General features: G+C 36.9%; 1 protein-coding gene across 1 annotated transcript; it reads right to left on the bottom strand.

Moving 5' to 3' along the window:
• Positions 1-5,653: 5,653 nt before the first annotated feature.
• On the bottom strand, positions 5,654-12,900 carry LUM (lumican). Its single transcript, XM_060112809.1, has 3 exons — positions 12,747-12,900; positions 9,466-10,353; positions 5,654-6,352 (listed from the first exon to the last, which is right to left on the bottom strand). Exons 2-3 carry the CDS (start codon positions 10,331-10,333, stop codon positions 6,198-6,200), a joined length of 1,023 nt encoding a protein of 340 aa, XP_059968792.1. The 5' UTR covers positions 10,334-10,353; positions 12,747-12,900; the 3' UTR covers positions 5,654-6,197.
• Positions 12,901-13,653: the final 753 nt, after the last annotated feature.

The following is a 13,653-nucleotide window of genomic DNA, read 5'->3' as shown; positions in this document are numbered from 1 at the left end:
ATTCCTCTATCCGTTATCCCAAGTTTTGAGATAGAGAATGTTCTGTTAAAAATAGACTTTATAGAGAGAACTGGATGAACCCCATGAATTAAAATAAACTGAAATATTTTGCGTAAAGTTAAAGAGACCAAAATAGAAACAATTGTACTGGAGCTTGCTAGAAAAGGGCTGGGTCAAGATTGACCTCCATGACTTATCCCCTTGTCACTGCAGTGTGATTCCAGTAACCCTATCCAACAATCATATCTTCAGAACTTACCACCAGGCACTGTGTTTTGTCAGGGTGGGAAGAGGGAATTTACAGACACACATATAAACATATCTAAGCTCCTTTTAATTCCATGGGCATCTACCAAGTCAGAACATGTACTCTGACAGTAGAAATCTGGTCTCCAATGAGGGTTATAGCACTTAAAATAGGTCTGACCTTGCATCTTGGCTTTTCTCCCCTGTTAAGTAGGAATGTACCATATAGATATTATTTGAGCTAAAATAATACATAAAAAGCATTCCCTAAGGTATCTAATACATAATAGAATTTAAATAAATATTATTATTACAATTAAGTCTCTTCCACAGAAAGGCTTTCCTTATCACCCAATCAAAAATCACCACTTCCTCCCCTCCCTCTTATCCCTTCAGGTACTTTATTTTTCTTCACAGCATGTATCACTACCTAACATCAAGTCACAGAGTATGAATTTATCTTCTTTACTGTTTGAATTCCTTATGAACATCAACTTTGTTAGGGGAGTAATGTGTTGGTTTTGTTCACTACTGAATTCCTGACACTGACACCATTCCTGGAGTATAGTGGAAGCTCAATAAATATTTGTTGAATGAATTAACGGAAAAGTTACAGATAGAGGCACAATAGAGGGAGCTGTTAATTCTAGCTCATAACTTTGATAAAGAATTTTTATTTTTATGATACAGGATTTTCCTATTATGATAAAGGATATTAATTCTGAGGAGGTTAAGAGGGATTTATGGCAAAAGGACAGAGTAGCTTAAGGTGAGTTTGAAAGAGTTTGTGTCAGTGTTTCCAAGTAGAAGGAGCATAAAGAGATCCCAGGAAGAAAAGACAGAGTTTTCATAGACACCAGAGCAAAACCAGCTGCAAAATGGTAAATATGTTTGCAGCATGAAGTGATTTAACACGGTGCCAGTGGGACCTGGCGAGCCTGGTTAGAGATGAGCCTGTAAAGGTAACCAAGGACCAGATCAAACAGGACATTTGATATCCTAGGTGACTAGTATACTGTCTTGTGGAGCCTGAGTCTCATCCTGAAAATGATGGTGCATCATTGAATCATTTTAAGCAAGTAAATAATAAAGGGCTAGGTTTATATATTAGAAAAACTCACTCTGGTAACATTGTGGATGAGGAAGTTAAGCAAAACATGAGAATCTTTAGAAATCTAGATGAAAATTGAGCAAATTATAAAGTAAAGCAGTGGTAGTGGGAATAGAGAGGGGTTTATTTGAGACATAATTCATAGATAAGGTGGCTAAAGCTCTTGAATATTTTTAAAACATGGAATGTATTCTCTTTTATAGAACAGCAGTTACACTTTAAGGGGACAAGACAAACATATAGGTGATACTCTTTAGGTCAATCAAAATGTGAAAGAGGAGTTACTACACAGAGAAGTGCAAACCAGGGGTTAACAAAGTGAGCTAAAAATGCATGGGACCTCACTCTTTTTATGTTGCCTAAATTTCTACTTTTCCCTACATGTATTGTAGTTCAATTTTTTATATCTTATTAGGAAACAAAATCTAAATGCCTGAGTGAATGAATAAAAATATCTAGCTAGATATTTTTAAAATTCATTTCTGTTTATTGCATATACTTATAGCATGTCTACTTTAAATTTTATAACATTGTTATTTTATATACACCTTTAGTTCCTGGTAGTAAAGTTGCTTTAGAGTTCACTTTAACTCAAATGAGCATTTTCTTTTACTTGAGAGTAAAATATTAAACAAGTTTACATGGTTGTTGCAAAATCCAACCAAAGAAAAATCTAAGGCCATCATTATGATAAAATTACTGCTATAGAAAAAACTGGAACCCAAACTTAAAAAATCACAAGGAAACAAATTCACAGTCCTTTGTAAAACCAACCTTTTAAACTCTCCAGTATTTCTGAAAACAGCTATTACCAGTTGGAGAACTTTTAACTAAGAAATCAGCATTCCTCTGGCTCATTTAGTGGTCTGTCTTCCATCTGTAGTTTTGTACTTATTAAGGCATGATAATTCCTCACAAACCTCAAAACCCAAGGACATCATAGTTCTCCTTCAACATAAAAGCATAACTTAGCCTTGATTTTCAAATGGAGATGTTGAAGGACTTTCTCATTTTCCATTCCCCCTGCTCCCCACCTCCCTGCACCAAATCAGGGTCGATAGTTAAGTCTCCAGTGAATCAATCTTAGTAAAAACTAATAATCCACATGCATCAGTGCTTTAATCCATTCATGGGGTTGTTCATCCAGAAGGAGACAAGATCAGAATCGTTGTTAGTGAGACAGTCAAGAGGAGTTCTTGCTTTAAATTCACCCTGTTTTGACCATTTCCCCTAGGTACCTTCTTGAACATTTAAAGTAAATCCTAAGCCGTCTCTCTTGATGGAGTACCTTTTCTTGGAGAGAAAGGAGCATAGACAGTCAAGAAGTACCGTGAAGCAACTCTTGAGTTAGTTGGGTGGCAGAAGTGGTACCTGTTATCTTCATGAAGTTAGCTTAAATAAATTAGAATACAGGAAAAATAATATTTCTTCTCATGTATATGTACTGCAAATGACATGCTTCTTTCTATTCTGCTTCCCTAAAGAAAAGGACGTGTCTGCTTTTTAACTGTTTGGGATTTCAATGGCTGGATCACACTAAGTCAGTGTTTTTAAAATGTGTATTGGGCTTCCCTGGTGGCACAGTGGTTGAGAGTCCGCCTGCCGATGCAGGGGACACGGGTTCGTGCCCCGGTCCGGGAAGATCCCACATGCTGCGGAGCGGCTGGGCCCGTGAGCCATGGCCGCTGAGCCTGTGTGTCCGGAGCCTGTGCTCCGCAACGGGAAAGGCCACAACAGTGAGAGGCCCGCATACCGCAAAAAAAAAAAAAAAAAAAAAAAAAGTATATTGCTGACCACCAGTATAAGAATCACTTATTCTTATATTCTTTAAAAATGTGGAATCCTATGTTGCATAACTTATCAGGTCTGTATATCTGGGGCACTGTGTTTGGTAATCTGCCTTTAGAAAATCATTTCAACATGCTGATTATACACTTGAAATGTTGGAAGACGTTACCATAGCTGGGGTGGGAGTGGGAGGGATGAGAGAAGAGCAGATAAAGAATCTTCAATATCCTTTCCTCCCTAAGGCTGTCACAATGAGTGAAAGAGCAAACAGTATCTTCTCTCCTCCAGCTGTGCCCTGGAGAGATGGGGTCTGGCCGCTAGAAAGAGGAGCTGTCCCCAAACAGTATCTAAGTAGTGTCTTCCTCAGATGCTTCTGCAAGAAGTGTGACTTTGTGCTTAATTTGGTCCTTGTCAACCAAACATTAACTACAAGGGAAATTGCTGTTTTCAGAAACACATAATATACATGTCACACATCAGCCAGTCAGTGCTGTCTTAACTGATAATGGTCCTTTGATGATAGGCCATTTTACCACAAGATAGAGTGCACTAAAAATGTTCTGTTAAAACATATTATACTTGAGAGAGATGATGCCTTTCTTTTAGACACATTTGAGACTATATATACGCTTATACAGGGATGAGTATATTTGACTGAACAACATTTGGCTCCAAACATATGCTTTATTGTTAACTAGGTAGGTAGAAGTTATAAATTATATGCCTTACTATTTCCCATTGTATAGAATCATGGATATACTTTTTCTGTATTATAAATTCTAACGTTATGTTACAAATATAGTGGTTTCAATATAAACTGATATTTTAAATCTCATTTTCTGAAAATTTTATATACCTTCAACATTTTCAGTCCTGGGAGTTATCTGCTGTTTTTGCTTACAACCAACTAGTGACTGCTGAGAACTTATAGCTGCTTTTTATTTGATATAATATCATTGCGTATAAATCTGTAAAACCAACAGGAATGGAAATAATGACAAATATCCAAGGAAGTTGTGAGATTTAAATACTGTAATATTGTGATTTTTAAGAAATATATATTTGGTCATTCAGATGATCAAATATATTTCTTATATATATTTTGGTCTTTGTCCAAGGTTTCTGGCTCACAACTCCTAAAGCCTTTGGAACTTCCTGAATAAGAGCAGTAAGGTGTCTTTTATTATGTTAATGAGGTGATTTTGGAAAGCTCTTAGGTAACCTAAGGAAGGGGGGCTTGTTGCCAAGAGATCAACCCATGATTAGAGTGTCTGAACTTTCAGTCGCTCCCCCTCACCTCCTGGGAGGGCAGAGGTGCTGGAAATTGAGTTCAATTGCCAATGGCCAATGACTGTTTAATCAGTCATGGCTATGAAATGAAGCCTCCATAAAAACCCAAAGGACAAGATTCAGAGAGCTTTCTGATTGGTGAACCTGTGGAGATTTGGGGAGGGTGGCATGCTTGGAGAGGGCATGGAAGCTCAGCACCCTTTCCCCATACCTTGCCTTGCATCTCTTCAATCTGGCTGTTCCTGAGTTGTATCATTTTGTTTCATTTATTTATTTTTTGGGGAGTGCTGCATTGAGACATAGTTGCGGCAAGCAGGATCTTTCATTGTGACACATGGGCTTCTCTCTAGTTGTGGTGTGCGGGGTTTTTTTCTCTTCTCTAGCTGTGGCACGCAGGCTCCAGGGCACGTGGGCTCTGTAGTTTGTGGCACGCAGGCTCTCTAGTTGAGGCGCGTGGGCTCAGCAGTTGTGGCACGTGGGCTTAGTTGCACAGTGGCATGTGGGAATCTTAGTTCCCCGACCAGGGATCGAACCTTTGTCCCCTGCATTGCAAGGTGGATTCTTCACCACGGGACCACCAAGGAAGTCCCCCCTGAGTTGTATCATTTTATAATAAATGAATAATCTAGTGAGTAAAGAGTTTTCCTGTTCTGTGAGCTGCTCCAGCAAATTCCTCAAGTCCAGGACAGGGTCTTGGGAACCTCTGATGTATAGCTTGTTGGTCAGAAGTGGAGGTAACAATCTGGGCTTTCAACTGGCATCTGAAGTGGGGAAGGAGGGCAGTCCTGTAGGACTGAACCCTTAACCTATACAATCCGACACTATCTCCAGGCACATACTGTCAGAACTGAGTTGAACTGTAGGACACAATTGGGATCTGCACACTTTTAAGCACATATTGTAAGATGTGTTTAAAAACTCTTTACAGGTGGATGCTAGAAGCAGATAATTTAGTTAATGAAAAATTCTATTTAACATAAGTAAAATATTTCAGGCTAGAGTTTTTTTTGAATTCGAATCTATTATTTTATCTATTTTTTATAGGAGAGTTACGAATTTCACAAGAAGTCAAACACAGTGATGCCATTTGCTATGTTTTATTTTGCTATTAGCTTGTTAAACATAACATGCAAATAATCAAAAAGAAACATACATATGACTTAGAGTGAAAAATAATTCTAGAAAAGAAAAGTTTCATTAGGTAAGTATATATTCCTAACACTAAAAATACTGCTTTAATTGTATGTGGTTTCATGAATTTTGTCTAATTTGCAAGATCATTTGTCTCAAAATTTACCATATATTTTTCAGCTAAACAAATTTGAACACTGAAATTTGAACATTGAGATAATTTGCTTCAAGACAGTAAACATCCATATGCATGTAATCCATGCTTTTTGGCACATTAAGTTAAGGTTTAGAAATTATTAAACTTGGCTGACTTCCACGAAACCAGTAAAAAGTTTTCACATCATTTGACAGGAGATATGAGAAAAACCACTAAATTTACAAACAAAGCATTAATTTTATTGTCTGTGTGTGTGTGTGTGTGTCTGTACTTGTGATGAAACAGGCCTGCCTTTCATCTTTTCTTTTAAAAAAGTAGTAAAACGTTTACAAAACATTTTCCCTCAGAATTTGAAATGTATGGAAGTAATAAACAGCAACAAAGAATGAATACTATAAAAACTGACACACAAGTAAACATAACCATAAACTGCTGTTCCAGGATATATCTCAATATAAGTGGAATTAGTAGATATCAATTAACGGTGATCTCATTTGCTACACGTAGACATTCATACATATCAGGTGGCAGACTGGTTTGGGTGATGCGATTGCCATCCAAACGTAAATGTTTGATCTTGGAGTAGGATAATGGTCCCAGGATCTTACAGAAGCTCTTTACTTCAAACTCTGGAAAATTAAAGAATGAAACACTTCAATATTTTTTTTTCTTTTTAGTACATGGGCTTGAAACCATCATTTTTAAAAACTTTCAAATCTATAATAATATCCAATAAAACTTTTTCCCACTTATTTGATGTATCTTTGAATTTGGAACTACTAAAGGAATATTTCAGACTACCAAATAGCCCAGCAATATTTAGTAAAGAATACTTATGGTAGGTCAGAAGATTTAATGAAATGTTTCAAGGAAGAGAACTTATTTAAGTTCTTGATTTAGAAATACTTGCTTATAGAAGGACACCCAGTGAATGTTTCATATTGTCTAAGCTTTAGTTTGAAATATTAAGTCTAGCCTGAGGAAACCTAAGATTGGTGCTGTTATATGTATGAGCAATCTCACCAGTGTAAGTATTCTGGGTTTTTGCCTCTTAAAATACAAGGGGTTAAATAGATGAACTCTAAACAGTTTTCCAACAGCCGGACTTCATGACAAAGATTCAAAACTCCAAAGCAAAAACCAAATCATGGAATGTCCACCATCTCAGCTCATGCCCTTTTCTTCTGTGGTCAAAAAGCTGCCACAAATGAACAACTGATTTAATTTTTAATGGACACTAAGAAGGTTACTGGATAGCATGGTCTGTGTATGTATATGGAAACTGCCTGTGGTTGCCCAAGTCTATTTCAGATTAACCTTATCTGGTCCTGTATAGTGTTATTTTCTTTCATTCTTCAACTCTAGCTAACAAAGACTTCAGTGGAAGCCCAAACACACTGCAGTCCTTTCCTCTAAGATGTTGTCTTAAATAACTCATCTGTCAAATTCCAGGGTTCTTGGTTATGGTATCTGCCTCTGAAGTATAGAACAATGGAAAAAACATGGGTTTAGGTCTATATTAGTTTTTTACCTCTGTCGTTTACCATCTGAGACATTTATCAGATCTTCTTTTTAGGTATATCTATCACACTGTGTGGCATGAAGATTACATTAATTAAAGTATGTAAAGCACTTCACACAGTGCTAGCTATGTACTAGCTAGCACTAATATACTATGTACTATAGTACATAGTATAGTATAGTACAGTATAGTACTATTATACTATAGTATAGTATAGTATAATATAGTATAGTACTATTATACTATACATAGTATAGTACTATTATACTATGTACTAAATAATTATTGGTGTCCTTTTAATTTTTTCTGTTTTCTAAATTGCCTTACACTAGGAAGATCTGTGACTAGCTTAATGCTTAAAGTTGCAGGTTTGAAATATGACAAATTGTTTTTGGCTGGGTATTTCCTAATATTGGAAAAACATTAAGGGACTCTTTTTACCTTAAGAAAAGGTGGGCAGTTGGTATGCATAATCATTATGCGGCAAGATAAACTAAGTTGAAGACACACATGCAAAGTCACACGGCAAGAATTCCTGAAATCTGTAAACCAAGGTGTCAATGATAAGGAAAGGAGAAAGGTAACTACTCACTTTCAAATGACTATATGTGCAGGGCATTGGGATTTCAGCCTCAGCTAGGCACTGAGCAGCTGCTGGCATTTCTCCCATAGTCCATCTGTCCTATCTCCTACATTGGCTCTTCACTTTTTACTCATACAATGAAAACTGTTTTTTCCACCTTCAAATGCCCCTGCATCTATATCTGTCCCCTTTCTTGTCTCATAGTAGGAGGTAGTCTTGCTCCTGCACCTAACCTCCACCCACCAAATCTAATGGATTTCTTCAGCCCTCAAACATCTTAAGTCCCATTAGCATTTTGGCCTGTCTGAGTATCCTTCCTCCTGACCACAAATGTTTATAATGTGGGACCATATATTGACACATAGTGAATTTTGCCCTGGAAACAGCTGTAAGGGTTTAGCTCTGATAGCTTGACTGTGTATTATATGACAAACAAGCTTTGCAGACACAAGAAAGAACACATGGCATTGCAGAGTTGGCAATCATGGACTCCTTCATGAGAACACCCCAACCCTACTAGGAGTTACATGAAACTATTGCAGAATTACAGAATTACTATTGCAGAATTATATTAATAAGGCACACTGAAATTGTTTCATCTGATAAGAGTGTCAATATCCTTACCCAGTATGACAAGGGAACCAACTTTTATAATATAAAGATGTTCAATTTCAATAGATTATTTTGCACATAAAATCATTTACTATGTGAATCAGTGTTTCCCACCTGAGTTTTCATTTTAAAAACTTCATCTGTGAATTATAGGTTTTTTCTTCTTCCAACTTCCATTAAAGAATAAGGTAGGGATTGGTGAATGTCAGTTTCCCATCTGAATCTTTTTAGCTTAAAATGAAAAATGTCCCAGGAGACCAGAAGAGTACATAAGCAGCTCAAGTGGAATAGGTCAAACTCCCACCCAGCAGATAAATGAAAAATAAACTATGGAAGTAAGAGAAAGGAAGGAGAAACTGTGGGAAAATCAAATGAGGTGAAGGGTTGTGTATAAGAAAAGGGGCTTTGTAATTCTAGTAAAAAATATTCCAAACCCTTATCATGTTCCTCCTTAAACTTTCTCACAGTCCTCATAAGAACACCATGAAGACCATACACACCAACCATAACAGGGATAACAGAGATAGATGATGGTCATGATAGCGGAGTAGTATGTTGAGTCCCAAGTAAAGATGTCAGAGGAGACTGTGAGTGTACACGGGCTGCTCTGGGGACAAGCAGGAGAGAGATGTAAAAGCCTCTGCTGGTTGTGGACTTGTTGATTTCTCTCTCAGCTACATCTTGTCAAGAAATAAATGTAGACACAAATCAAAGTCATGAAAGAGGCAAATAATAAACAGATAAAAATCAAGAGATAACACAGCAGGATTAATTAGCCCAGAGTATTACATTTGAAGAAAAGAGTGCTTAAATTCTATGACCTTAATGGTTTCTTACCTGGACACTCCAAAGCAAAGCCAGATACTGTATAAATAACTAAGCTAGAATTCTATATTCTAGAGAAATATTTGTTGGCATTTTCATTTTTTTAAACTGGAGCCAGATGCAGTATTTGTGTCACACAACTTAGGCATTTAAAACCTTGAGGAAACATCAATCAATCATAGGCACAGCTTTCTACTTACTTTCAAGTTCATTGACTTCCAGGTAATAGTTTTCAAGGTTTTCACTGACAGTCGGTATGTTTTTAAGTTTATTATAGGAGAGGTCCAGCTCCAGCAAGGATGATACATTAAAAGAATTTCCAGGTATTCCACTATCAGCCAGTTCATTATGAGACAATCGCAGATACTGCAATCCATTAAAACGCTTGAAATACTCATCAGGGATGTCGCTGATCTTATTGTTGTCTAAGTAGAGAGTTAGAAGAGATACTGGGAGACCAGAAGGCATTTTGGTCATCTGATTGAAGCTCAAGTCAAGGTATTCAAGTGACTTAAGACCTTTAAAAGCAGCTGAAACAGTATCCTCTTTCAGCTGATTGTGTTGAAGGTGGATAAATGTCAGGTTAACCAGTCCATCAAAGGAGCCAAGCTTCGAGATCTTGTTGTTAGTGAGCTGCAGGTCCACCAGAGATTTGGGAAGTGGGCCCACAGATTCTGTCAGATTGTTGTAATTTATATGCAGCTTCTTCAGTTGTTTCAGTTTAGAGAAAACTTTTCCTTTTATCTTGGAATTTTCTAGAAGGTTATGATCTAGAATGAGCCACTGCAGATCAGTTACGTTTTCAAAGGCCTTATCATCAATATGGTCAATCTGGTTATTCCTAAGGTAAAGGTACTTGATTCCTACAGGCACCATTGGCACACTTTTCAATTTCAGCTCATCGCAGTACATGGCCGTTGGGTAGCTTTCAGGGCAGTTACATTCTGGTGCACAGTTTGGTGATGATCTCCCATAAATCGATAGGGGGAAATCATAATCCTCATAGTAGTAGCTGCCACTGGCACAGCCAATTAATGCCAAGAGGAGAGGAAACATACCTAGATTCATTTTGGCAAATGCTTTGAATCCTAAATAAAGTGGAAACATGTATTATTATAAAATAGTACCCTTTCAGGAAAAGTATACTAAGAAGAAAGAAAATGCATTAGCAAATGTGAATTTTATTACTTTATAGTGCCTTTTTTTTTTTTTACTGCACTAACGATGCCTTGTTAATTTGCATTTGAGGAGTAGGTTAAGGATATATGTTTACAATGGGTGGGGAAGTGAACAGATTCCAGGGCAGATTGCATTCACATGCGCCCCCTTCTGGGCAAGCCAAGCCTAACTATCCCAGTCAACCTCTCTAGGTCCTTCCTTAGTTAAATATCTTCCTGCAAGAGGTTTCTGGGAGGTGCCCATTAACCACCATGTTAGAACAGTGCTTCAGAATACCTTCAAAACCAGAAGAAATGAAAACGAGAAGACACTTGTAAATTGTACCCTCTACCCCGCCATTCAACATCATTGAAATGTCTCATTAAGTAGATCCTTACTGAAAACGTGGGCAATCTATGATGTTGTCCGGAGGAAAGCTGTTCTTCTGTGTGTGGGGGGGGAGTGGTAGCAGTCGTGGCACGTTCCTTTAAAAATGTCTTTATGGTTGACTCTGAGGAAGGGGAACAGAAGTCTTGGGGGGGGGTGCATATTATTTCACCTTTTGTTTAACATTCTGTGCTTTTAAGCACATAACAAAACTGTGTTTGAAAATTAATATTTAGTATATTAGGTTTAGTCAAATTAATGTCTATTCATCAAGGAAATGTCACAAACTCTAAACATTTTTTAAGCCTAGAAAGAGGTCTCACTGGTAGAGAATGATATTCTTTTCAAAGATTTGAATGAATGTTTTTCTTTCTCTCAGTGACTCACAATTTGTCTACATTCTTCATGTCAAAATTTAAGAAGGCAGGGTTTGCTTATCTGGATTGTAGTGCTCTCACTGAATGGAAGTGGGAGAGATGTGGAACTGAGGAAAGTCTGTATGAAACAGTGGCATTAAGAGCCATGTAGGAAAGGACAAATTTGAGAATATAAATTAAAAACAATTTGTAACAGTGATCTTCTCATATGAACCCCTTTCTAAGGTGAGGTTCAAAGAAGTACATTTCAATCGCTTGGGGAAGCACCAGGTCAGCAATTAGGTAAAGGGAAATAGGATATAAGAGTTGGGCTTTTGTAGAATGAGGAGTTATAGCTGAGCAGTTGGTAACTCTGGGAGGGAAATTGTTAATGTGAAGCAGTGTCCACATTCCAATGGATACCATAAAAAAATCTCTTCCTGTGAGAAACATGGTACAAGCTTTTGGATCTAGGTAGTTTGGGATAAGCAGGATTTTCTACTATCAGGAATTTTAAACATCTTTGCTTTGCTTTAACTTGGAATTATAAAGCACTTTGTTTTAGCAGATGAAACACTCAAAAACGTTAGAGTGACTCTTATAACTGACGTAATGTAGCCAGATTCTTTGTAAATTATTCTCTAAGATTATGATGGAGTCATTTAATTTAGTTGACAGGACTTGGCCATGAGATCTAATGTAATTAGTGCTAATGTAATTATAGGATTCTTTACGAGTTCCAGTTATGTTAATGTTGTAAAGATTTTTCTTACTTCATTAATAAGCTTCCACCTTAGTTTAATTCAGTATACACTAAACTAGACATGGGAACTATAGTGCGAATAGTAATGGAAAATGCTTCCATATTTTTTTGGCAGAGTCAAAACAAGGGCTCTGAATTCAAAGAGAATCTGTAACCGTATAATGGCTCCACTATGAAGCAAAACCACGCTTTACTGTCCCCCAGTATTTTCAAATACCTGTGGCTATGAAGAAAATGCTTTTTTTTTCGAAAAGTAAATCACATTTACCAGAATTTCTTTAAAACATGTTCCTGTTTCTTAAGACATACATCGACAATCCAAATCTTTAAAATTAACAAAATAGAAATAAATAATCCTTTAGCTCACATTTTATAACAGCATAAAATGTTTATGGCAAATTATAACAAATTATAACAACATACTTGTTGCAAAATATTTTGATGACTGATTGAAATGGCCCTTCTTTGCTCCAAAGTTACGTTCTAACAATACTAACATATTTAACTAATTACCATGAAATAGCAAACATTTTAAATGCCATACTTTTTCACTGTGTCTAATTTTCTCATTCCAACCTTGAAACTTTTTATAACTTCCTTAGCTAAGTAAGGCATTATAGACTGTATAAAATGTATCTCAAATCTATAAATCATGGAAAGTATATTAAGCAAAATGTGAAAGTAAATGCTCAAAACTGTGGATTTGCTGTTGAATAGCAATTGGCAAAGTTGCTCTGGAATTTTTTCTGTTCCTGTTACAATAAACACCGTCCCAAACAGTCAGCATCCCCAGTGCTATAGTTAAAACAGCACTTACCTTACTGTCTTGACACTGCTTTCGTTAATTCTTAAAGCAGATGCTCTGCTTGGTGGACAAGAATCCACCAATATATGCTGTAAACTCTGTCAGGACGGAACTGGCTGCCAGATTCTTAGTGATACAAGAGCTGAGTGGGGGAAACCCAGCCCAGTCACGCCAGTCTCTGAATGGAGTTATGTCATTGTGGGGATCTTGTGGTGTGGCATGCAAACATTCTGCTCTCTAACGAGGTGCAGGTGGACTTGGTGAGCAAGGACAGCCCAGCTCACTCCCTATGGAATAAGAGAGAGATACGTGCTGAACCAGCCCCAATACCATAGCTTTTAATCCCAAATTGAGTACTGCTGCAAATGAGGCATCTCCAGTGAGAACATTTCTCTTACAAAGCCCTTTACTTCTATAGCTGTGACAACAATTAAATGCAATTCTCTCAGCTAACTATCGTGTTCATCTAAAGGTCTCATAAATCAACAGAGTAAACCATTTCAGGAAAATGCAAATGAGCAGACTCAGAAGAATTGAATCCTTTTTGCTCATTACTCGTGAAATCTATACTGATTTATTTGGACTCACTTAATTTTTAGCCAAGGGGGAAGCTTACATTAGTTTCTAAAATATTTAAATGCTTCATTTGTACTCTGATACAAGAGATAAGCAACAACATTTCCAGTTTACTTATGTTAAACAGACTCGTTTTATGCTCTTCAGGTCTGGAATCAATCAGTAATATTCTGCCTGTTTCTTATTTTGTGGATTTAATTTAGGAATTCATCCAAAACCTTACATGGGGAGAGTATTCTATGGCTTATTGCCAAAAAACATAAAAGAACATGAAAGAAATAAATGTATACTAAAAATATCACAAAGTAATTATTTTTCACTCTGTCTTTGCATGCTAGCAATA

Source organism: Mesoplodon densirostris, chromosome 11 (genome assembly GCF_025265405.1).
Source record: "Mesoplodon densirostris isolate mMesDen1 chromosome 11, mMesDen1 primary haplotype, whole genome shotgun sequence".
Classification (NCBI taxonomy): domain Eukaryota; kingdom Metazoa; phylum Chordata; class Mammalia; order Artiodactyla; family Ziphiidae; genus Mesoplodon; species Mesoplodon densirostris.
The sequence above is the reverse complement of the archived record's forward strand: the minus strand, read 5'-3'. Positions and strand labels throughout refer to the sequence as shown.